The sequence below is a fragment of the Leptosomus discolor genome, chromosome 25, assembly GCF_034619465.1.
Source record: "Leptosomus discolor isolate bLepDis1 chromosome 25, bLepDis1.hap2, whole genome shotgun sequence".
NCBI classification, from domain to species: Eukaryota; Metazoa; Chordata; class Aves; order Leptosomiformes; family Leptosomidae; genus Leptosomus; species Leptosomus discolor.
In genome coordinates, this window is record NC_141415.1 from 7,873,660 (window position 1) to 7,897,389 (window position 23,730).

The following is a 23,730-nucleotide window of genomic DNA, read 5'->3' on the forward strand; positions in this document are numbered from 1 at the left end:
TCATTGCGCAAAGGCAACGTGACATTTGGGCTCAAGAGAAGATTTGCCTTCATCTCCCTAAAACAAAATAATAACCAACCCTTGAAAAAAAACCTCATCGCAATTTGGGATTTCAGGTGGCCCCACGACTTTAAATCCTGGCCGATCCAGACGGGGGGATGAGGGACGGCTGCTCGTGGGACCGGCACACCTTCGTGCAGGATCCCGTTTCCTCTTCCCAGCACAGAGCAGGTCACCACCCACCGGCGGCCGCCCGGCCCCAGCAGTGACCAGCGATGGGGAAAGACGGCGTCGAGCCGGCGCTCGGGGCTGCCCGCAGGACCCGGCCCCCTGCCCGCAGGGCGCTGCCGTTGCCGGCCGCCGCTCACTTCACCTGCGCCACGATGAAGCCGGACTCCCTCATGCTCTCGTAGTACTCGATGGCCAACGCAAAGTCAAACTCGCTGATGGCCGGTCCGTCGATGACGATCTTCATGAGGTCGGAGAGCCCCTCGTCCTTGGGGCGGTGCAACCGGCCGCGCTTCAGCAGCTCCCGGCCCCGGCTGATCTTCTCGGCAAGGACCGAGCCCAGCGGCAAGGCCAGGGCGATGGCCGCGAGGACGGCAAAGTCCGGGAAGAGCTCGTGCATCTCGGAGTTGCTGTAGACCAGCTTGACGCAGAGGTCCTTGAAGGAGAGCTGGCTGAGGCTGAAGACGATCCGCTTGAAGAGGGGGAAATCGCTCAGCGCCCTCTCGCTCACCACCACCCGGGAGTAAGCCTGCAGCAGGAAATTCAGCTCGCTGATCCCATAGCTGCCAATGTCCTCCAAGGACTGGGGGTAGCACTTGGGGTTGAAGATGGCCGAGAAGGAGCTGACGGCCTCCAGGACGCTGCTGGGGAACCTGTCGAGCAGGTTGCCCCGCACGCTCTCCAAGTAGCTCTCCTTCAGGCGCTCGAAGTGCTTCAGGTGCACCTTGGAGCAGTTGGCCAGCTCGACGCCCTTGTAGTAGAGGCGGCTCTCGCCCTCCCGGTCGTCCCGTGGGTGCTCGTTCATCTCGTTGAGGAACTCCTGGAGGTTCTGGCCACTGGTGCTCTTCTGGGCCTGCAGGGTGGTGGCTGTGGTGGAGACGATGGGCTTCAGGATGGAGAGGTCGAAGTCCTCGATCTGGAAGAAGCGGCTGAGTTTCTGGAAGACGGGGAGGACGTCCAGGAGGATCTTGGTGAAGGCCACAAACTGAAACTTCTTGAGCTCTTCGCAGAGGCCGTGGGCCACGGGCGACCGCTCCGCCTCGCTCTCCAGCAGCAGCACCAGCGTGGGCCACGACGAATCGATGGCTTCCACGGCCGGGAAAATAGAAGTCCAGTGGATGGCTTTGGGGCTCCCGAGGTCGATCTCACAGAGGTCTAGGACGCTCCGCAGCTCCTGCAGGCCACTGCTTTCCCCCCTGAAGCTGGAGTAGAGCCTGTACACGGCGTCCACGGTGGTCTCGTATTTCTGGAGGTATTCGACGCTGACGACGCTCTCGACCGGCAGCAGGGAGCTCCCGTGGGACAGGCAGTGCATCTCCATGAGGAGCGGGCAGAGGGAGGTCAGCGCGGTCCCCACCCCACTCAGCCGCTCGGCCACCAGCGAGGCGCTGTCGGCGCTGAGCCAGGTGATCTTCATGGTGGGGATGCCGAAGGAGCGCATCACCTCGCCCACCTTGCCCGCCACCGTGGAGGGCTCCCCGGCGGGCAGCTCGAAGCTCCCCAGGAAGGTGGCGGAGGTCTGCCCGTTGCAGGGGGAGACGGTGGTGGTGAACATGGCGAGGCTGCGGTGCTCCAGGACGTCCACCGTCTCGTCCACCACCAGCCCGACAAACGGCGAGGCTTTGATCCTGTGCCTGTCCTCGTTGTGCAGGACTTTGGCGATCGCTGCCTGAGCCCGTTAGAGGAGGAGCGCAGGGCGGGCGGGGAGGGAAAGAGAAACACAAATGAACTTCAAAAGCAGGCGGGAGATGCAGAGCACCCGGCGCGAAGCGAGCTGCAAGGCTCCCGCCCGCGCATCGCCCCAACAGCGGCGCACGGTCCCCGGTCGCAGAAGAGCCGCTAAGCACGTCGTACGCAGAAGCACACACGTGAGCTGGAAACCACTCGCTCTTTTCCCAAATTACTGCCTCCTCCCGCCGCTGGCCTGCGGCCCGAGCACCGCGCGGCGCTGCAGCGAGCTCGGGGGTCCCTGCCCTGAGCCGGCGGCGGGAGCCCCGCAGCTTCAGCAGCACCGAACACCGCCTCCGCCGTCACCCCGGTTCCCGAGACCCTGCTGGTGCCGACCGACCGCCTCGGCTCAGACTTCGGCAACCACATTCGTGCTTTTCAGGCCCAGTGCAGGGAAGAACTGCAGCAAAACTTTGCGGCACCTTTTCCTTCTTTACTCAGTTTTCCCCCATTTCAGGCAAACGCCCCAGTTTGAAGGGAAAACTTCCTCGGTGTGTGTGAACGCTGGGGGTAGCGCTTCAGGCTGAGAAAACTAATTAGTGAATTTAGTCTATCCGCAGCAAAATAAGGCTCTTTAGAGATCTAAAAAGCCTGGCAAATGGCCAAGACTCACTAAAAATTTAATTTGATTTTAACAGGCATGAAGCATTTGTAAAATTAAGAAAATCCTTTCTAAACTCTCTGGCTACTTGATCTTTCTGATCACTCAGTTTAGGGCAAAAGAGGAAAAACCCACAGCGCTCGTGTGCTAATTGAACTCCTGAGCTTTCATCCTTCGCGCCGCCCGGCAGGCTCAGCCGGGAGAGGATGCTCCTGGTGTCCCCCCGTGTCTGGAAGCACCCGCGTGACCACGAGCCCGAGGCTCCCTCGCTGGAGCCCACTGCCAAAGCGGGGAACAACACCAAGGAAGTGCCACGTTGACGTTTAATGTGGAGGAACTTTCAGTCTCCACCAAAACTCCTGGACACCAGGAGCATCACCCGGCGCCACCGGCTCCCCGTGGGACTAGAGCACACCCTGGAGCAGCCTGGTTTTGTGGACGGGGCCGGTGGTCCCAAGCACATCGCGGATGTGCCCTGGTGCCGCGGGGCTGGAGGTCGGCCCATCAGCCAACACCGAGGCAGAGGCTGCCGGTGCTCCTGAGCAGCCAACGGCCCCAGCCCCTGCTCCGCCTGCAAGGAGACCAGCTCCCTGCCCGGCCCCCCGCCTGCCTGCCCGCCACCGTGACACCCGGCCCCGGCGCTCCCGGGCTCACGGCACCGGGAGGATCCAGCGATCCTCGCTGCAAAGACGACTCTGGCCCTGGCGAGGCAGATCATGCACTTGCCCCCCCTTGCTCATGCTGGAGGGTCCCACTCACACGTGCAGCACCCAAAACAAAGCCAAGCGGGTGCTGGCGGCGCTCGACGGGGCGCTGGGAAGCGCGGAGCTCCCCGCCGCCGCCGGTCGGGGCGGGCACCCAACGCTCTGCCGAACGCGGCGGGCGCAGGCAGCTTCGCAGGCAGGCGGCCGCGCGGCACCGTCCGGCCCCGACGCAGAGCCCCCGGCCCGGCATACGCACCTGCATCTCCCTGACGCTGCTGGGGTGGTAGTACTCGCTGTGCTCGGAGGCCAGCAGCGCCTGGCACAGGTTGAACTTCTGGAAGTCGAGCAGGGAGGAGCACTTCTCGTCCGGGATCTCCTCCTTGGCCATCCAGTAGACGGTGGTGAGGACGGCCACCTTCGCCGGGTTCACCTCCACCTTGATGACCGAGCGCAGCTCCGGGTGGCCGTGGACGCGGGTCTCGAAAGCCAGCTGCTCCCGGTTCACCGCCAGCGCCTGGCGGTGCGCGCCGGAGGTGACGTGCCGCAGCAGGGCATGGCGCTGGAAGTTGTCCGTGCCCACGGTAAAGGCGTTCTCCGCTTTACCGTGCTTGTTCTTCACCAGCGCCTGCCGACACTCTATGCAAAACATGAGTTTCCTCTCATAGTCAAACTCCAGCCAGGTAAATTCTTCCTTCCAGTGCTCATTGAAATAGCGCTTACACTTTTTATTGGAATTGGAAGTTTCCCCAGCTGGCTTTTTCCCTGGAGGCACCATATTGCTGTGGCTGGGAAATCAAACACTACGGTTGAACTGAAACGTGCCTTGGAGGAGCAGCCTCTACATTTAACTTAGTAAGAAGGTCTATTACAACTCTCCTGGTCCGACTGGAGATGAAAGAGACACAAGGGAAAGGGATTAGGGCCCTGCCGACCTCGGCCTGTGCTCATCGTTTATTCCTGGCTGCTAACGAAGGGCTGCGGTGGCACGGCGGCGACGGCAGCGCCCAGGGCAGGCAGGGCTGGGAGACAGCCCCGGCGCCGCGCGGGGGGATCCCACCGAGCGCCTCACTGGTGTCACCGGCAGCTCTGGGTGTCAGTGGTGGGACTGGCACCCGCGCGTGGTCCGCCTCGTAACCACAGGGACACCCAAACACACTTCCCATCAGACCAGACCTCCACGCTGCCGCCGGTGCTGGGAAGGTTTGGAAGGTTCAAAGCTGCCTTTGGATTGTTTGACCTAGAAACGAGAGCGTTCAGCCCCGCGAGGAGCAGCACCCGCTGCCGAGCGCCAGAGACCTGGAGCTGAACGAGGATGACTTGGAGGCCAGCTCAGAAACACGTGTTCGCGTGCACACGGGTGTATCCTCATTCCCCCCTTGCTTGTCTCTGTCCCAGGAAACTGCCAAAGCCACACCACGTCCCGTGGCAGCGGGGCCGTGCCCTGCACAGCCGGTGTCCCAGCCCAGTGTCCCTCCCCAGGGGCCGCTGAGGCACAGGACCTGCTCCGGCCAGGGCTCCTCAGCATCTCCCAGAGCCTGCGGCTGCAAAGCACTTATGAATGTCTCTAAACCAGGCGGCTGAAGTATTTAAGCATCCACTTAGCTCCCTCCCTGTACTTAAGCACCACTCAGTCCAGTCCCTGCATTCTTCCACGAACTGGATTGAAAAACCAAACCCAGCCTTGATAAAGGCAGTGGGAGGAGGAACCCGGCGCAAGGTGGGGAAGGGGTGAACCAAAACGCCGAAGGAAAAGGCAAGAAAATGGACATCCAGCAGCAGCACAAGCCAGCGAACACCGTCAGGCAGTGTGACTTGCTGTGAAGCCCACGAGGAACTTGAGGTTTTTCTAAAGAACAAACCCCCCAAGCACCAGAGCTGTTACCACAGCGCTCAGGAAGAAGGGGGAAGCCTCACCATTCAGGCATTAGAGCAATACCCTGACTCCCAGAGCTGCCAACACCCGCTCTCGTGGAGCAGGGCTTCCCCTCGGGGTGCCCTGGGTGATGCTGGCTGGGCAGTGGTGGAGCTGCCCAGCACCACAGCCAGGCGGCACCACAGCCATGGGGCTGCATCGTGGCGCCGGCACCCGGAGCAGCCCTGTCCCAGTTCACCAGGCGCGTGTGCCTCCTCAGAGTGTCACCCTTCTGCCTCTGGCCCTGCGAGCTCTCGCCCGGTGCTCTTCCAGCAAACCAGGAGCTGCAAGCCAGCTCTGCGAGGGCAGGGGGACAGGGACAGAAAGACCCGAGCAGCCAGCCCAGGTCAGAGGAGTTTTGCGAGTCCGGAACTTGTCTCTAACCACAGTCAGCATCAAAGGCTTCCAAGGAAGCAGAGAGAAACCCTAGGGCATGGCCCTGGTGGGGGTCTTCTTCCTGCCCGCAGGGAGCACGAAGCTTTCAAGGATTGTAACAGCCATGCAGACCCCTCTGCATCTTGCTCGTAGCCTACTTGATGTGGTTTGGTTTGCTTCCCAGAGCCAGGTCTCCTGCCTGGTCTCGCACCTCGGCACGGTGCAGCCGGGAGCACCCAGGGGACAATTCCCACAGCCAAGGGGGTCCCGACAAAGCTGCAGCTGCTTCCTCAGGCCAGTCCAGGAGCTGCGCTGCAGCCACCAAGTGACAGCCAGAGCAGCGTCTCCTCGGACCCACACTCATGAGGGAACTGCCACGGACTCGCCATGAGAGCCAAAGCCCAGCCCCGTCTTGCCAAATGTTTCCTCTGTGGTTGCCAGCACCCATCAGTCGCTCCCTGGGGATGGGGATGGGATTGTGCCGGTGCCCCAGCGAGGCTCGGGGCTCAACCCCGAAGCGGGAAGAGGTGCCAGCTCTGCCATCCTCGACAGCCTCGCTCACGGTTCACGTGCCCACCAGCCTGCCCGTGACCCACCGCCCCGATCCCTGCGCCGGGCAGGCGTCGAGCTCGGCGTGCCCTGCCTGCGACCGGGACGGTTTCCTCTGTTCCCTCCCTGCCACCATTCGCTCCCAAACCTGTCCCCACCTGCACACAGACCCCAGCAGTCGCTCCAGCAAAAAATGCACTACCTTGGGGGAAAAAAAAAAAAAGCAAAAAAAAAAAAGCCCATCAATTCGTGTCTGGGGTGCAGGGGGCTGGGAGAGCTCGGGCTGGAGCAGAGCACCACGGCACCGCGTCCTGCGCTTCCCGCAGCGCCTGCCCTGCGCCCGCGCCAGCCCCCGGCCCCCTTCGCTGGGCACCTCGCTCCCGGCTGCCGCTGGGCACGGGGAAACGCAGCGCTGGGCTCCCTCGGGGACCCGGCAGCGGGCGGGGGTGACCCCACAGTACCCCCACCGGCTGCTGCTCCCCCAGCCGGGGCAGGGGCGCTGCCTGGGGGAAGTTTGGGCAGGATTTACTTGCGGGAGGACGAGCCTCACGCCCGGGTGCATCAGCCCTGGCTGCCGGTCACCTCCTGCCGCTCGGGCCAGGGTGAGGGTGAGCAGAGCAGCCCGCGACCCCAGCACCCAGCCCTGCGTGCCCGCCCCGCCCGCCCGTCCGCCCTCCCCCTACATACGTACCATTTAAAGGCTGCCATAAGCTTTGGGGTGAGGGGGGGGTTGCAAACTTCCCAGATTGTGGTTTTTAAATAAGGAGAGAGGGGGAAAAAAAAAAAAAATCTAATTAAGAAAACAAACCCAGCCGACCAACGCGAAGCTAAAAAAAAAAAAACAAAACAAAAACAAAACCAAAACCCCCAATCGAAGCTCGCCGGGAGCCGCCGCGCAGCCCCCGCCCCGCAGCCCCGCTCAGGGCATGGGGGCAGCGTCCCCCCGGCGCGGCGCGGGAACAAAGCCTGCGGCGGCCGCCCCGCGCTCACGGCAGCGTGGGAGCAGCCATCTTGCTGCGGGGACTGTCTGGCTCCACGGAGGCTCCCGGCAGCCAACGGCGGCAGTGGCCACTAGCGGTGGCCAGGAATGGGGAAGGCCCCATGGCGGTGGCCATGGCCTGGCCCCCGGGCCGGTGGGGATGGCGGACGCGGCGGCTGGGCGATGGGCTCCGGGCCCTGGGGAAGGGGAGCGGGTGGAGCGGAGCCCCGTGTGTGCTGCTCCCCTGCCAGGACGCCTTCCCGCAAGGCGCAAGGAAGGTGATGGGCAGTGGGTGCCCGGCTCGTGGCCCCCCACGGACCCCCGCCCCGGGTCCCCGAGCCGAGGGCAGGACGAGCTGCGAGAGCGTTTGCATCCACGCCGGACGGGTTTGGGCAGAGCCAGGCCCCGAGCGCCCTGCGGGCCAAGCGGCTCGCCAGCCCTGCCCGCAGCCATCGAGCTGGGCAAAACCCGGCTGCGAGCCCCTTCGCGAGCATGGCAGCGGGACTGGGGCCGAGCTCCTGCTCGAGCCCCATTTAACCGCGCTCCGGGTCCGCAGCTGCAGGACTGGTGCTGGGACCGGCACACCTGGCACCCGCACCTTGTGCTGGGGCTGCCTCTGCTCCTACCAAAACCCCTTCTTTTAGCACTAAATGCGGGTGAAACTTAGAGACCCTCAACTCAGGACTTCATGCCAACTTTGCTTTGCCCCAGACAAGGCTCTCGAGGACACAGAAATCCCAAAGAGCGCTCGTGTCCTGCAGGAGCCCCCGATGGGAGCACCCAACCCGCTCCCCAGCCCAGACACGGTGCCCGGGCGCTGGAGGATGCTCTCGGCCCCGACTCCACCTGCTCCCGATGCAGCATCAGGCCCCGACAAGGGCCGCGGCCCCACGGTACATGCGGGGATTAGGGGCTGCCTTGTGGCCCCACAGGAGGTGCGGGGATTAGGGGCTGCATTGTACCTGGCTCTGGCTGGCTCCACACCAGGGAGGGGACCGCAGCCCCCAGTGAATTCCTCTCTTTGGGCTCCTTGACATGTCCCGAGGCTCTTCCTGCTCTCGGGACATTCCTTCCCGGCCACCTCAGCCCGGGGTTAATGCTGACAGGAGCTGGGTGAAACCAGAGCCGGGGCTCCCAGGGGTGAAAATATGCACTATTTGTTCTTGTGCTAATGCAAGCGAGAAAAGAGGACTTAGCCTTTTTAATCAGTTTTCAGGCAGGAGGCTGCCGCATCCCCTGGTTCGCAGGACAGCAAAGGGCAGCCGTCCTGAGGCAGGGAGCAGCAGCGGCCCCACGGGCTGGGGCTGACCCCATTCCCCACGGCCCCCGCTGAGCCTCTGCACCGGGACCCACCGACAGCACCGGGGACCTCCAGCCAGGGACACGCTTTGCTTTTCCCCCCAGTTCCCAAAGGGAGCAGCCCGGTCCAACCCTGCTCCTGCCCTGCACCCTTGGGAGAGGCACCCAAACCCAGAGCAGAGGGACGGGGAGCACCAAGGAGCCCCGTGTAAAGTCCTGGCGAACAGGTGGATTTGGCAAAATCACTCGCTGCCCATCCTCCCCTCCGCTTTCCCCAGCACCGGGTACAAACGCAGTCGCTTGTAATTCTCATGAGCCAAAGGGAGCCAGGCAGGAAAAACCCGCAGCGGGGAAACAAAACTGCTCAAGAAAAGAAGCAACGGGGACCAGGCAGGAACCCAAAATCCTGCTGGGCAACCCAACCGCGGCAGCACGCGGCGTCGCAGTGGGGACCCGGCTCCTGTCCGAGCACGGCCAGAAAACCAGGGAGATGGGGCAGGTCGGCAGCTCGGCGGGGCGTTTCGTGGACGGGCAACCTGCTGCTGCAGAGCCCCCAGCACGCGTGGGGCGAGGAGCCCCGGCACCAGGTGGGGACACGGGCGGGAGGAAGATGAAAGCTGCCTGCCCAGGGTGGGGGGTCGTCATCACTGTGCCCTTCTGCTTTGCTCTGGAGGGGTCGGTCGCCCACCAGGAGCAGCTCCAGCCCCGTCAGCCGCCCAGCTCAGTGCCCAGCGAGCATCCTCGCCCACGTTAAAGCCAACCCACGGTGGCCTCGCAGGAGCAAGTTGGGGAAGGGGCCAGACACGCAGGCACCTACCAGGGGCTGACGCACACCGAGCCTGGAGAGAGGGCTGGGAAACCGGGGTGTGCTGGGTGAACCCCACGGGCGCCGGGGTAAGCGTGGGGGCTCTGCCTGCTTCGTGCCAGGGGGCACGGCTGAACCCGCTGGTCTTTTCTGCCCTGCGAGCCTCTGCCCGGGGTCCTGCGGCGGGGAGGCTGCAGGAAACAGCTGAAACGCCTCACGTGAAACAGGCTTTTAATTGCCTTTTTTTTTTTCTCCATAAATTCATGTTTCTGCTGGAAGCCTCCAGCCGTAATGTGGGTTTTGGGCAGCGTTAGCAGGATGTCCCTGACCCTGACGAGCACCCCTGCCCCTGCATCCCTGCAGGATGGCAGATGTCCTTCCTGAAGGAACTGAAATGGAAATATTTCTATTTACTCCTATGCAGCAGCAGCAGCAGCAGTCTTGGTTCAATTCGATCATTGCTATTTTTCTCCCCCGTGACATGCCTAGAGAGCTCGGCGGGCAGGTGCCCTCTCTGCACGAGCACATTTATCATCAGCGTGGCACGAGGGCGGCCGCTGCCCGATGAGCCACAGTTTCCACTTGAGCCCCGCACCTTCGGCGGCCGCACCGAACCCGAGGCGCACAGCTCCCGCCGGGGACGCCGAGGGCCAGACCCCGGCACCCCCCGCCAGCACTTCAGCCCCACGTCCGGGGGCTGCGTTTCCCCGAGGGTTTTCATGGCAGCTATAAGCCGCTGAAGAGACTGAAACCCCAGCCCTGTTGCCCTGAAAGGCATTAAATCCCCGAGTTCAAACATATTTATGAGATTTTGTTTTCCTTCTCTGCTTTAAGCCAGCCTCTCGGTCTCTGGGGAATGACTCACGCTGTTCCGGCAGGGAAGCGGAGCTGCTGGTGCTCCCGAAGCTGCTCACCCTGGAGCACCCCAGCCCCTCGCAGCCCCCCGCCTCTCCCGCCCACCCCGCAGCGCCCGGCTCCGCCAGCCGCCCTCCGCCCCTGCCCAGCGCACGGGCACCCAGGGTGGCAAAGCCCCGGCTCGCTGCCCGAGGAGGGCTGCGCTGGCAGCTCTGCACGGGGAGGATTCTGGGGGGAGGAAGGCACACGCAGCCCCTGCAGGTCCCCGCTCCGCCTCTGCACCCCAAGCCCCATCTGCGACAGGCCCCAAATCGGACCGGGGGCTGGGAGTAGCAGCAGCACGCAGGGGAGGATGCCAGGGAGGATGCAGGGGAGATGCAGGGGAGATGCAGGGGAGCCCCCCCAGCCCCACCACCGGGCTTTGCCCGCTGCCGCCGCAGCATCCCTCGCACCCGAAGGTGGTGACAGTTCCATTTAGTCTCCGCTGTGCATGGCGGAGGAAGGCAGGCTGCGAGGAGCCGCCGTCTCGGGTAGGAGAGAGGGAGACAGCACCGTGTCAGCTCCGACAAATTAAAAATACTTCTGCAGCCCCCCGGGCTGTTGCCTGGACAGGCAGATCTGGCAGGGCTGGCTCCTCCCGCGGGATCTGCTGTTTCGCAGCATCGCTGCAAAGAGACCGGAGGGTCACGGGGAGGAGCGGGTGCCCCGGCTCAGGGGAGGGGATGGGGCACACGCTGGGGGACCCCAATATGTCCCTGCTGCACCCCAGCTCTCCAGGGTGCTCGGGGGATTGTTCCTCGTCTGCTGGGGGGGCCCCTCCAGCACTGCTGCGGGCACAGGGGCTCCGGCTTGGGCAGCTCAGGTCCTTGCGGAGGGGCTTGGGTGGGCAGTGGGCCCCAGAGAGGGGACCATGGGGTGCTGCTGCAGAAGGAAGCCCCCCCGACATGGGACCCCTCACCCTCCCAGTCACTACCAGCTTGCAAGACGCTGCCTCGCGCCTCCTGACCCTGCACAGCCTTGTCACAACCTTTTGCTGCGTGACTTGAGCTGGCAGGGAACAAGCCTTGAAATAAACTCAGCTGACATCCCTGCAAACTCCCGGGCATGGCCACGAACAGGGTTATTCGTCTGGGCTGGGGAGGGGGGGGGGGCAGCACTGGTTTGCTCATTTCTCCCCCACCAGTGACCCCGGCCCTGGGCTAACGCTCCTCCCTTCCGAGATGGGGCCACTTTGCTCTCCGCGACGCTGCAGCTGAGAAGGGCAAAGCCTTTTTGTTGAGGAGCGAGAGCAGAAGCAGAGACAAGGTCATCTCCCACCCTGGGCTCCCTCCCAGCTGATGCACCTGGTCCTCGGCTGCATCCAGCCCCCGGGAACCTGCACAACTGACACAACAAATGATTTCTGAGGAGAAAAACTGGATGCAGGCCTTGCTCTATCAAGCCTCTTTTCCTCCTCATGCCCACAAACATGGAGCCCACCTCCCCGTGGATTTAATTCCCAACTCTCCCTGTGTGTCAGTTAATTATCTGAAAACCAGCATTTAGTGATGCCCTCCCCGCCTTTGCAGAGCCCCCGTCCAGCCCCGACAGTGTCCCCCACATTGCAGCGGGCATCGCTGCCTGGCCGAGACCTCGCTGATCTCCACGACAGGTACCGAGGCGCCCGGGAAGGAGCTGGGCTAGTCCTGACCCGGGACAGCAGCAGAAAGGAGGCAGCGAGGATCAAACGCTGATCCAGGCTCCACTCCCCAAAGCTCTGCCCGCCCCTCCCCACCATCGCCTTCTCCGCTAGGGTGGTGGTGGAGGGGAGAGGTCAGGGTCCTTCCGAAACATGGAGAGTTTGGGGGGGAGACCAGGCCCCGGATTAGTTCAGTGTTTACTCTGAGCATTGGTTAAATCATAAAAATTAGAGCCGAGTCCAACTTATTACGGCCAGGGAGTGACTGACAGAAACGAAAAGGGGAAAAAGATACTCAAATTGATGCTTTCTCACCATTCCAGTGAAATAACCAATTTGGAACAAATTAAAGGGCTCCCATCTCCACCAGCCTTTTCAATTGCCTCTAAGCCGACGCTCATTTTTCACAGTGCAGCGCTTCCTCCGTTAGCAGTGAAAATTAATGATTTCTATTATCGAAGCACCTGAAGGCAGGTGCCTCCCCTGCACAGCCGGGGCTGGGCTGGCCCATCCCCAGGGCATGGAGCCCCCGGCGAGCAGAGGGGAGCCATGAGGACCCAGATGGGCTCACAGAGGGTAAGTGACATGGCCGGGGCCACCCGGCAGTCGGTGGCAGAGCCAGGCTCCGGGCCGTAGCCGTCTGTGCCGGAGCGATGCACGCAGACCCCCGCAGCAAGGCCCAAACCGCCGCACGCCATGGGTGTCCCCGATGCCCCCCAAACCACGTTGGCTTCAGCCAGTCCCTCCCGGCTTTGCTGGGGGGATGAAAAGGGAATCGCCCCACTTGCAGGGGGTCCCACCGGCTCAGACTTTGGGGGTGCAAGTCCCAGGGGGCCGAGAGGACTTTCAAACCCCAAGGCATTTACGTATTCCCCCCTCTGAGTTTTACAAAGGTCACAGCCCTCTGCCTCCCCGCGCCCGCTTTCTGCTCACAACGCTGTTTTCGGGAGCCCCGAGCACAGCGCCCGTCACGCTGGCGCTGACAGCTGCAGGAGCGCGTAACTCCCCGGCACGGCTGCCCTGGGGCCAGGCTGGTCATACCCAGGGTTTGGAAGATGACACACATCTGTCATTATTTTTTAATTAGATTTTTATTTCCTACCGCTTGTATTTCACTGTAATTTCCGCCACTCCTACCCAGGCCGTGCTGATATAATCACTTCGGAGAAGAGTGGGAACAGCCAGCCTACTCGTCCTAACATCCCGCTCAGAAAAGGCAAAAAAAGCAACCTGTTAAATACTCAGCCCCTGCAGTCATTACCCGCTCGGGGACATCGGGCGGGTGCTGGAATGGACCATCAAAGTGCTGGTGCCGGCAGCGCAGCCGCCAGCAGCCTGCTGGGAGCATCGCCGCTGCAGAAACTTGAGGAAAGTCCACGTTTGCTCAAAATACTTGTTAGCAACTCATCCCAGCAAGGTGAGGCAGAATTAGAAATGGTCTAAAAGAATTTGTGAATTATACCCTCAGCTTGATGCTGGAGACGCAGTGATATTTTCTAGCCCACATCAGACTAGAGGTCAAGATTAGATGACAGTTTGGTCTAAAAATACTCTGAAGGGGAGGCTGAAGCTGTTGGAGGAGCCCAGAGCCCCCAGTGCCCTCCCTGGGCATCCCTCGGGGTTGAAACCAGAGGACAGAGGTTTGCCCCAGGATATATCTCGAAGCAAGCCCCTGGCAATAAAAGCAACTGCTGCATTTACAGGGAAATTCACTCAAAACAACCCCAGGGAAGGCTCAGTCCCACCATCTGACGAAGGAGCCCTACGCCAGACCCAGCGTTTGAGTGGGGACAGGCTCCCTTCTCTGCCAGCCCCCCCAGTTAACAACAGCAGACCCACAGCAGCGTCGGGACCCACGCGCGGTCCCACCTGCGCTGCCCACCGTGGGTTTCACTGGGGCACGGGGCGAAGCTGGGCGACGCCGAGTTCCCACCTTTTTTTGGAAGGGCTGTTTCACACGTAGTGGGGGGAGGATGTTCGACACCCGCAGGGCGCAGCCACCGCACCAGCACCTGCCAACCACCACGAGTCTCTACCCAGAGCATCACGGTCCCACATCTCCAGGCCCAGCACTGAGATCGCCAGCGAGCCCCAGCACCGCAGGTTTGGAATTGAAGCTTTCGTGGCTTTCCAACACTTCCTGCGTATCTGAGACACAAGGCTAAAAGCAAGCTTTGGGGGTTGGGTTTTGGGTTGGTTTTGAGTTTTTTTAAACCTGCTTTGCCTGACAAGTGCTCCAGATAAATACCCTGAGTAGCTTTACATGTTCCAGAGACACAGGGAAAGACAGCTTGCGGAGAAAAGATTGTGTTTCAAACTATTAGAAAAATTACAGTGAGCCAAAGGAGACGGCTGACGGGCAAGGCTGCAGTTAGGGCAATGGGGGCTCCCCCGAGGAGCCCTGTCAGAGGTGCCAGCTCGGTAACATCCCCCGCTGCCCTGGCCCGGCCGCTCTCCGCACCCACAGGCGCCAACAAGCACACGACAGCGATAGCTACCAGAGGAAAGGGAGGGCACGTAAGCACGTAGACACGCATGCACATGTATGTGCACACCACATGCCTGTACACACATGGAGAACCCAGCACCGCTGCCCGCAGGGACCCAGCAGGCCCCTCTCGCTGCCCCGCGCCGGGGCCGACGCTCCTTCCCCAGCAGCCTGCCGGGAAGTTAACGCCAATAATCACAAAAATACCGAAATTACCAGCCCCGAATCCGCGCGTGCAGCGGGTCCAGCGCAGCGCTACGCTCCATTTGCTGCCGCAGCTCCGCTCCACGAGCCCGAGCCAGCCACAGCAGCGCAAGGCACCCCCAGCACCCCCGGCAGCTCTCCCTGCCCTTCTGCAAAGGCGCTGCCCCCAGCCTCATTTCCCACTACAAGCACCAGCCATTTGCATCGCGGGTGCAGCAGAAACCCAAGTTGGAGCTGACCCCCAAAACGAGGAGCAAGGGCAAAAGAAAGCAGTGTCAGCGCGCGACCTTTTTTTTTTCTTCCTCTTTTTGCAGCCCTGGGAAAAATCAATAAGATGCAGTGAGTCAAACTCAGCTTGAATCCCGTAAGTAATTAGGATTAGCAGGCTGGGAGCCGAAGAAACAGGCTGCATGTGTGCCTGGGCTGGGAGGGACCATTTTGTGGGTGTACGGTACACAGCTCAGTTGATGCAAATGAAAAGAACAGCTCTTTAAAGGGGTGTTCAGGCAGGATGGCAACAGGGAACAGTAACGACCCGATTTGCTTAGAAAGAAGAAAACCTGAGGGTAATTTCGCGTGCGAAGCCCTGATGGGAGCAGGATGGGGACCCCACAGGTGAATCAGTATTTGTGCTTCATGCCGGGTCTGTTACCAGCCCCTCGCGCCCGGACCCCTCAAGCACCACGTATTTCTAGAGCTCCTTCCCGGCAGTAAATAACCCACCTCAATTTTTCTCTATTAAGTCTATGGTCAAAATTGCAAAGGGGCGAGAAGACGCCCCCTCCCCACATCCTTAGCAGAGCTACCCAGAAAACAACAAACAATTCGATTTTGGGGTTTTTTTTCTCTAAAGAACAACTCGCGCCTTCATTTATTTCCATTCTCTCAAGCTCAAGCAACTCGGCAAAAGCCGCTGCCCGCAGGGACGCTCGAAGGGGCTCCGGGCGGGCGGGAACGTCCCCGGGACAGCAGCGGGGCGAGCGCTCCGCACCTTCCCCCCGCCGGACCCCTTCCCTCCCACCGCCCCCGCCCAGCCCCGGAGCCCCGCACGCTGCCGAGGTCCCGGTGTACCGCCGGGCTCCCGCGAACCCCCCCTCCGCGCCCAGCCCGGGCACCGAGCGCCGCAAACGGCTTTCCCGGGGGGCAGCAAGAGCGGGGGGCGATGGGGGGCGGCGGGGCGCGATGGGGAGAGGTGGGGGGCGATGGGGGGCGGCGAGGGGGAGGGAAAGTTGCGTCTCACCCACCCAGAAGCATTTTGGATGCGGCTGCCCGTCCTCGGCGCTGCTGGTGCCTCCCGCTCGCCCGGCTGGGCTGCGGGCAGGGCGGGCAGGGGCGGGCAGGGCGGGGCGGGGCGGGGTCCCCCGGGGTCCCCCGCAGCCGCCCCCCCCCCCCCCGCCGCGGTGCGCGCCCCTCACCCCCGCGTCCGGCCCCGCATGGGCCCCCGCAGGGGCGCGCAGGGGAAAAGCAGCCGGAGGTGCCGAGGGGTCGCACGGCGATGGGGGGGGGGGGGGGGGAGCGGCTCTCCCCGGCACAGCACCGGCGCCGGTTCCTCCCCTAGCGGAGGAGGCTGCCGGAGCGAAGAAACATCGGGCGGGGAGGGGGGACCCGCCGCCGGCTCCGTCTGCACCCCCGGGCTCTCTCCCCGAGCGCCCAGGACGCCCCCTCTAAGGCAGCTGGTTTGGGGGGGCCGGGGTCGGGCAGGCGCCTGTCGGGATGCCGCTGCCGGGTCCCCACCACGGGGTTTGCTCAGAGCCCCCGCGACCCCCTCAGAGCCAACGGGGTCCCCGAAATCCCGGCCATGGGCAGGGTCGCTCGCTGGCGGGGTGTGGGTTGAGCCCCCCGTCCTCCGAACCGCGTGGGCCTCGTTCCCCCGGGAGGCCAAGCACGTCCCGCACACGCTGGCGTGCGGCCCCCTCCAGCCACCAGCGCGGCCCTCGGCTTTCGGGGTTCACCACCGAGATACAGGCGCTTGCCCACAGGCAGCAGTGTGACCTCGTCCCTTGTCCCCCTGTCCGCAGGAGAGAGGTCCCAACCTCCCAGCCAGCCCCGGAGCATCCCTCGGGTGCCAGACGTGGGGGCTGCAGGGTCCCAACCCACCGCAGTGTCACCTTGTGGGGTGACACGGGCAGGCGTGGGCAGCCTGCCCCGGGTGGGGGGGGCTCACCCCAGCACCCCCGTGACTGGGGTTTTGCGTAAGCCCTGGGCCCAGGGTGTGCTGCCCTCCCTGTCGATTTTGTGAGCACAGGCAGACTCCCCAAGGGCAGCACCTTCTCTGCGCAGAATTTTGGGCCTCCAAAGCTTCTCGGGAGGGGAGGGTCACGACTTGATTGCACTGTGCCTTTTAAAGAGGGAAATGACAAAACCTGCTTGTGAAAAGAGGAAACAATTGTCTCCCCGTGAAAGGGAGACAAGAACACGGAGGGTTTTAAATACTCCCCTCAAGTCAAACAGTTTGGAGTTGGTCAGGAACCCCTCGCCTTCAGCCCCGGGCAGAGCAAAACCAGAGATATAAACCACCAGATGCCAAATCCCTTTCTCAGGCGCTGCAGCCAGACCAGGCACTTTCAGGGTAAATTCGAGCATTTTGGTGCTCTGAAAAGTGCCCAAAGTCATCAGGGCCCCGCTGCGTGCTGCTGCCGGGCCAGGGCATCCCGCGGGTCCTTCTCCCAACACCCACCCGGGCTCGGCCGGCACCGGGGCAGCACTGGCGAAGCCGCAGGCAGGGCCGATGCACCGGGCCCCGCACCCCCTGCGCAGGGTATTGCTTTCGGGGTCGTTCGCAGCGGCAGTAAGTTTAGCCCGGGCACTCGCTAATCTGGGATTGACAGCTGGGCCCGCGCCGCCTGTTACCAGCCTCCCAGCAGGCTATTTAAACCCGATATTAATTTGTTTAATGTCATCAGCAGTTTGGTGTTACCACAAGTGAGCATCAAGCAGAGAGGAGCGTGGAGGTGTAACGACCGGGAGAGCGGGGCGCTGACAACCATCCGGGGTTGTCCACAAGCCGCGGGTGAATTTGACATCTCCTGACCTCCAGCCCCGCTGGCAAGGACCAACGTACAGCCCTGAACCCCCGCACTCCATCCTCCATCCACCCTCACCCCCAGCCCTGACCAGCCCCTCGAGTTCTGCAATTTCATCAAGAAATAATCTCCCTGCTCCGGCCGGTGCCCAGTTTATCCCAGCCGGGCGGGCAGGTCTCGGCTGGCATCACCGCAGCTGAAGAGGGTTGAGCTGGCGTGACACGGCGGGGTGGGAGAGAGGAACGGCAGCGTGGGATGGGCGTTTTATGGCCGAGCCTTTGTGGCCAGCTGGAGCGGAGGCTAATTGCAGGTCCTGATTACAGACCCCTGCCGTTAACGCCTCCCGCCCAGCCGCAGCCGATCTCTGGAATTTCCCAGCGACGCAGCGTGGGCCCGGCCGGTGCATAACTTGCTATATTTGTACCTGGACCCCACGGCAGCAGCACAAACCCTCCCACCCTGCCCAGACCCAAGTCGCCCTCCCGGGGGCATTGCCAGCCACCCCACACCCGGGGGGAGCAAAGCCCACGGCCGGTTCTTCCCACAACATCCTCTATGGGACGGAGCTGCCATGGCCGAGCATCTTCACCAGCGCCGGCCGCTGCGGAGGGCGCCGGGGGGCCCGTGACAACCAGCATTACCATCCCTGCGTGACACTGTGGGAGGCACTAAAAAAACCCCCAAAGCCAAGGGGCATCGTTGCGTCAGACGCTACACCCGCCCCGCGGCCGCTGCTTCTCCACGCAGGTTGTGAGTCGCGCTCGGGGCCCGGCGGCAGCGCGTTAGGGGAGAGTGGGGACGAGCCCAGAGGTTTCTCTGGGGAGAGGCGAGGCTGCCTGCCCCGGCACGGCCGCAGCCCCCCAGCACTCCTCGGCCTGCAGCTCGCTGCGCTCGGCCCGGGAGAGGCAAATCCCGAACACGCAGTCAGAGGGGGAGCGTTCGCCTACACCCACCGTAGAGCCGGGCTTGCCGGGGCAAGTCTGCTCGAGCCGTGCCTGCAGCCCAGGCAGCAGCGGCTCAAAGGGAAAGGGAGGGCAGGGAGATGGAGAGGGGGCTCGGGAAGCAGAACGGGTCCACCTGTGGCCCATCGGGCCCAGTTTGGGCACGGACTGTCCCTAACACTGTGGATTCACCTGGGTCTTTGTGAGGACAGCCTCCAGGAACTACAAAGATTACCCTGAAACCTACTGAGGGCAGTGTTAAACTGCTCGCTGGCTGACAGACAATCGGGCAGGCTTTCCCAGCCTTAGACTCCAAAAGCAGCCTGGCAGATAGTGACCAGAATTGGGCAATGAATCGAGACATCAATAAACAAGACAGAGGGATAAAAACCCAGCAGGAAGTCCCCCCCGGCCAGGTCTGCCAAGCCCTCCAGAGCCTTTCTGGCTGACTTTGTTCACCCAGGATTTAGGGTATAATTTGGGGGTGAAAGACGCCAGATAGGATCAAGACCGATACACCTGGAGGACGTGTATCGGTTTTCTTCTGCTCGGTAACCTGAGCCCCGGCCGCGGCAGAAGGCTCGGGCTGGAGCAGCCGCCGGCGGTTGTCCCTGCTGGGCCGGGAAGGCGGGCGCTGACCTTTCCTGCTCCCGGGTTTGCTTGGGATTAAGATAACATATTTGAAGGGCTAAATCCCCCCCCCCCAGGGGGTTCCCACACAAAAAGGATGGGGTTTGCGGCTCGTGTTCCCTCCACAACCCCCCCCGCAACCCCCTGATAAACAGGGACTCGGTCAAACCCCTGAGCCCCTCAGTGCCCACCACATCTTGATTTTTTAATTAATTCTTCCTGAAGATTTCTGGTTTTATGCATTGGCGTGGAGGAGGAGCGACCCGTGGCGCTGGCTGGCCATCCCTGGGGGGGGGACATGCACCCCCGGCTCCTGCTCACAGCCGCCGGGAGCCCACCCGCCGCAGGAGGCTGTGGCTGGGGGGGGGGGGCGGGGGGGGGGGCTGGGGTTTAACCTCAATTTTCCCCGTGAAGGGAAGGTCTGGTCTCACCGTGTTGCTAAGAACCAGGATAACAGCCAAACGCCTCGGCTTTTCTTCTCTGTGCCACTTTAATCTTCCCCGTTGCAGGAGCAGAGAACAATATTGCCCTTTCATTAATCCCGGCTCCTGTGCGAAGTCTCAGCTTTAAACCGTGATGGAAACGACTCCATTAAGGGCCTTTTTGTTGCAGGGCAAGGCATTAAAACATTAATTTCCCCTCCTTAGGAAGGATCCACCTCGAAAAAGCAGCTTAAAATTGCTTAAACGCGTGCACTCAAAATTCTCACCCTTTAACAATGAGGCCACGACAACTGCTGCCTCGCACCACTGCAGAGAGCCACCGTGTCCCCAGGCCTGGGGACGTCAAACAGGGGCTGCTCCATCCATCGTCACCCTCCGAGGGGACGGGGCTCCGGCATGCCGAGGCTGGACACCCGCAAGGAGCCCCAAGGACGAGCAACAGCTTGAACGCAGGAACAGCCGCGGGCAGGGCTGCAGGAGGAGAGCTGGGGCCGCGTTAATCATCTTTCACAGGGAGATGTCTAATTACAAAGGCATCCAGGACAGGTCTGCAAATAGGGTGGAGAAACGGGATGACCTAAATATATTTAATTATCAGGAAAAGGGCTGGAAATTACACCTGTAAATAGTTCCAGAGAGAGCACGTAATATTTTCCGTCTAATTTAGGAGGGCCCTCCTGGAAGAAAGAGGGCAGAGGATTTCACCTGCAACCACACTCCAGCACATGAAGAAACCCTCCACGCGCCGCCGAGCCCCGGGCACGCCCGCACAGGTCACAAACCCGCTGCTGCGTCTGAAATCCCGAGCTCGCCCCGCGCTGCCGGGAGGGACGCCCGGAGCCCACCCCGGCACAGAGGCACCCGGGGCTGCCAGCGCGGAGCCCACCCAGCACCCGACCTCCGATAATCAGCATTAACAGCAGCACAACGGCTTGGAAGCATCTTCCCAAGAGATTTTGTGACATGAGGGGTACTAACGGGGAGCGGCTCGCGGAGCCACGGGAAATCCCACGCCCTCCGAAAGCCGCGCTGGCCTCCGGGCTGCGACGCCCACCCAGTGCCCATCAGCGCATCTACCCCCATCCCCCCTCGCCGGGTCTCCAGCCCCCCCGGCACAGCCAACGCCTGAGGCAGAGCCTCGGCAGATCCGGCCGCGCAGCACCCGACCTGGCCCAGCATTGATATCCCCTTCCCGTGGCCGAGGGCTGCCCCACAGGGCACCGGGGGCAGCCGCCTTCCTCCCCCCCTCCTCATCCTCCTGGCTGGAGGGGTGGGAAGCGTTGGCCATGCTGGTCCCCCCTGGGCCCATGCAGATTTCCAAAGGGGTCACAGGGCTCCTGAGCCCCCGTGTTGGCTCAGCTGGGGGCTGGCACGGCAACCAGCGACCCAAAATCTTGGTGCTTAACTAGCCAGGGGTGACGCTGGCTCTGGTCCCGCCCGTGAGGTCCCCACTCAGCTCTGTGCCCCTCGGGGGGCTCTCGGGGACCTGCTGCTGCCAGGGATCATGTCCGGCTGCGCGGCAGCACCGTGGGGACGGTCACGTGCTCCAGTGCCACGGCACAGGGCGCACCGAGATGCTCCCGCGGCAGCGGTGAAATAAATGAAACTATTACTCATAAATCCATGGCTGTAGAAAATACCAAAGGTGAACTGGAGCAGCGTTGTGTGCGAGTTTCCAAAAAGCAGCAACAACTGGGAGGCACGAAGAAGGAAGGAAACCTCGTTTGAGGCGATCATGCGAGGCTGCGGCTAAAGGCAGCCCCGCTCCGATGGACCGTAACAGCCGCTCGGGCGCTGGGAGCAGAGAGGTGGCCGCGGTCCCGGGAGGAGCCGCAGGGAAAAGGCCACCGGTCCGTGTGCTGGAGGGCAACGCGGCGGCGCGGGAGGGCATGCCGGGGCTCGTGGCCAGCCCGCCTGGCACCCGCGGGCTTAGCCCCGGGGCGCAGGGCGAGGGCAGGACCCGGCGGCGGGGCAGAGCGATGCCCCGGCCGGGCTGCGCCTTCCCTGCGTGGCCGTGGAGCGTCACGGACCCTCCGTCCCCGCGGGCCCGGGCTGGAGCAGCCAAAACGCGGGTGCAGGCACCGGGGTCGGGGTGAGGGAGCCGAGCACCCCGACTGCGGCTCAGCCCCCCCCGGCTCCTTGCTCCCCCCCTGGCACAGACCCAGCCTCGGGGGCTCGGGCTGTCGCCGCGTCTCGAATGGCCAGAATTCGGTTTTCTCCCCCTGCACAACCGCGCCGTGACACCGTGGGGTTATAAAAAGGAGAGATCACTCTGGGAAAGATGGCATAAAGCATGACGAGGGAAGATCATCTCTTCATAGAAAATTTTATATTGCTTACGACTTACTGTCTGTGAACATAAAACAGTTTAACCAGCCGACCCTAAATCACAGTGACAGCTTTACACTACCCACAAACCTTTGCTCGCCCTTATCCAGCTCGGTCCTACCTACCTCCCCTCCCCATTTGCTTTTTTATTTTCCGTTAAACCGCTCGCTCCCCCCCTTTCTCCGGGAGAGCAGCACACGCGTGTGCACACGCGTGCGGAGGAGCAGCCGAGGCGCAGCAGGCGCCGAGCGGGGCCCAGGGCTGGAGGCCGGGAGGGACGAGCTGCGTTCCCAGCCCCGCTGTTCACCGAGACCCTCAACGGGTCACCTCCCCATCGCTGCCACCCCACCCGGTCCCCCCAATCCCTTCGGCCCTGGTGCTCGGCGCCTCGCACACACGGCCCGGTGTGACCTGTTTTATCCGGCACCTCCGATCCCCGACGACAGTGGCTGGTGCGGGGTGCAGCGGGGTGCTGCGGGGTGCAGCGGGGTGCAGTGGGGTGCAGCAGGATGCTTCGTCTCCCTCCCACGCCAGAGCAGGACAGCGGCTGCCTCCCGTCCCCGGGAAGAGCAGAGCCTCCCCCAGGAGCGCTCCCGGGTCGGGGATCAGCAGCCACTAACGCGCTGAGACACGCTCATGGTCAGCTGCTGCTTTTACCATTTTTTCCCCCACTTAAAATAAATCCCAGGCTTTCCTCTTCCAAATCTGCTGAGCTGATGCTACATGGGAAACTGTGAAATATTCCATGGCTGCATGTTCCCCGTTGCTCTTAATCCACTTCTAATTAAGATCACGTGTGGCGCATGCCTGAGCTAAGTGGCCATAAAATGCTATTGTTGCAACCTGATAGCAAACCAAATGGAAGAAAATTACAGCAAAATCCAAGATTAAGGATAACTGGCTCACAAAATACAGAGCTTAAAAATAACACGAGGCGATTTCCTCCTGATGTGGGGGAAAACCGCCGCCGCCAGCAGCACCCAGTACAGAGCCCAGCTCAGCCTCTGCCTCCCCGGCTCTGCAGCAGCCCTGCCAGCCTGCTGCCGCTGCTCCCCCCGCTCCCGCTGCCACCCGTGCCCACCGCAGCACCCACGCACCGTCCCACTGGGAACAATCCAACGCCCTCCGGAAGGTTCAGCCAAGGGCCAGAGCCCCCGGACACCCCAAGCGGGCACCAGGCTGCCAGCCCACCCGACGATTGTACTTGATGTATATTAGTTTGTTATCTTTTCGCTTGGTCTCTGTTTTTTGGGGTTTTTTTAGGCAAACTCCTCCCGCAGAAGCATCCACCCCGGCCCCCCGAGCCCCCGCCACAGCAGGGCTCCCACCTCCTCCTCGCCTTGAGCATCACACAACAGCCTGCGCTCGCACCAGCAAAGCCCAGCAGCTTCTCTGCGTCATTTTTTGGCAGAGAGTTTAAATTTTAAGGATCTTTTCAGAATAAGTGTGTCAGGAAAAAAAAATAATCCCTGAAGCCTCTGGCCAGAAATTGGGGTGCGGCGCGGAGGGGCAGTGCCCTGATGGGGAAGGCGCTGCATCGAGAAAATCCTTCCAGCAAAAGTTAACAGCTAATCAATTTATTTTTTATTTGAAGCTACCGACTCAATAGAATCAGAGATTAATTATGATACAGTTATTAATCCACGATAAGCTGAATAGCTGGGCTTTTCAGAGGGAGTGCGAGTTAATGGGGTATTTTCAGAGGATTTAAAAAGGGAGCAGTTTTCTCCAGATTAATGGGCTGGCACAAGGCTAATGCACTGAGAGGAGGGCTTGGGCTCGCACGGAGCCCACAGGCTTCCCCACCCCCTCCCCAAATGGCTTTTTCAGTATAATTTTTAGTGGAACGGAGCTTTTCTGCCAATTCCCTGTGACGGGGGGTAAATCCCCCTTCTCGCCCCTCATCGGCTGGGCTGGGCGGCTGCTCCCCCCCAGCTCTGCACAGCACCTGACCTGCCGG

At 62.1% G+C, this 23,730-nt stretch overlaps 2 protein-coding genes across 2 annotated transcripts in view; both read right to left on the reverse strand.

Annotated features, from left to right (window-relative positions):
- The window catches only part of ZNF385C (zinc finger protein 385C), a 49,068-nt gene that overhangs the window by 17,577 nt on the left and 7,761 nt on the right, over nucleotides 1–23,730 (reverse strand). The gene's annotated exons all lie outside the window — the stretch shown is intronic.
- On the reverse strand, nucleotides 365–6,805 carry C25H17orf113 (chromosome 25 C17orf113 homolog). The gene is made up of 3 exons (XM_086477916.1): nucleotides 6,789–6,805; nucleotides 3,518–4,046; nucleotides 365–1,897 (listed from the first exon to the last, which is right to left on the reverse strand). Exons 1-3 carry the CDS (start codon nucleotides 6,803–6,805, stop codon nucleotides 365–367), a joined length of 2,079 nt encoding a protein of 692 aa, XP_086334042.1.

Excerpts from the sequence above, each read along its gene's own strand:
- C25H17orf113 (XM_086477916.1), bottom strand. Across the intron at positions 1,898-3,517 it reads GCAGCGTCAGGGAGATGCAG|GCAGCGATCGCCAAAGTCCT; the intron begins GTGCGTATGCCG and ends TAACGGGCTCAG.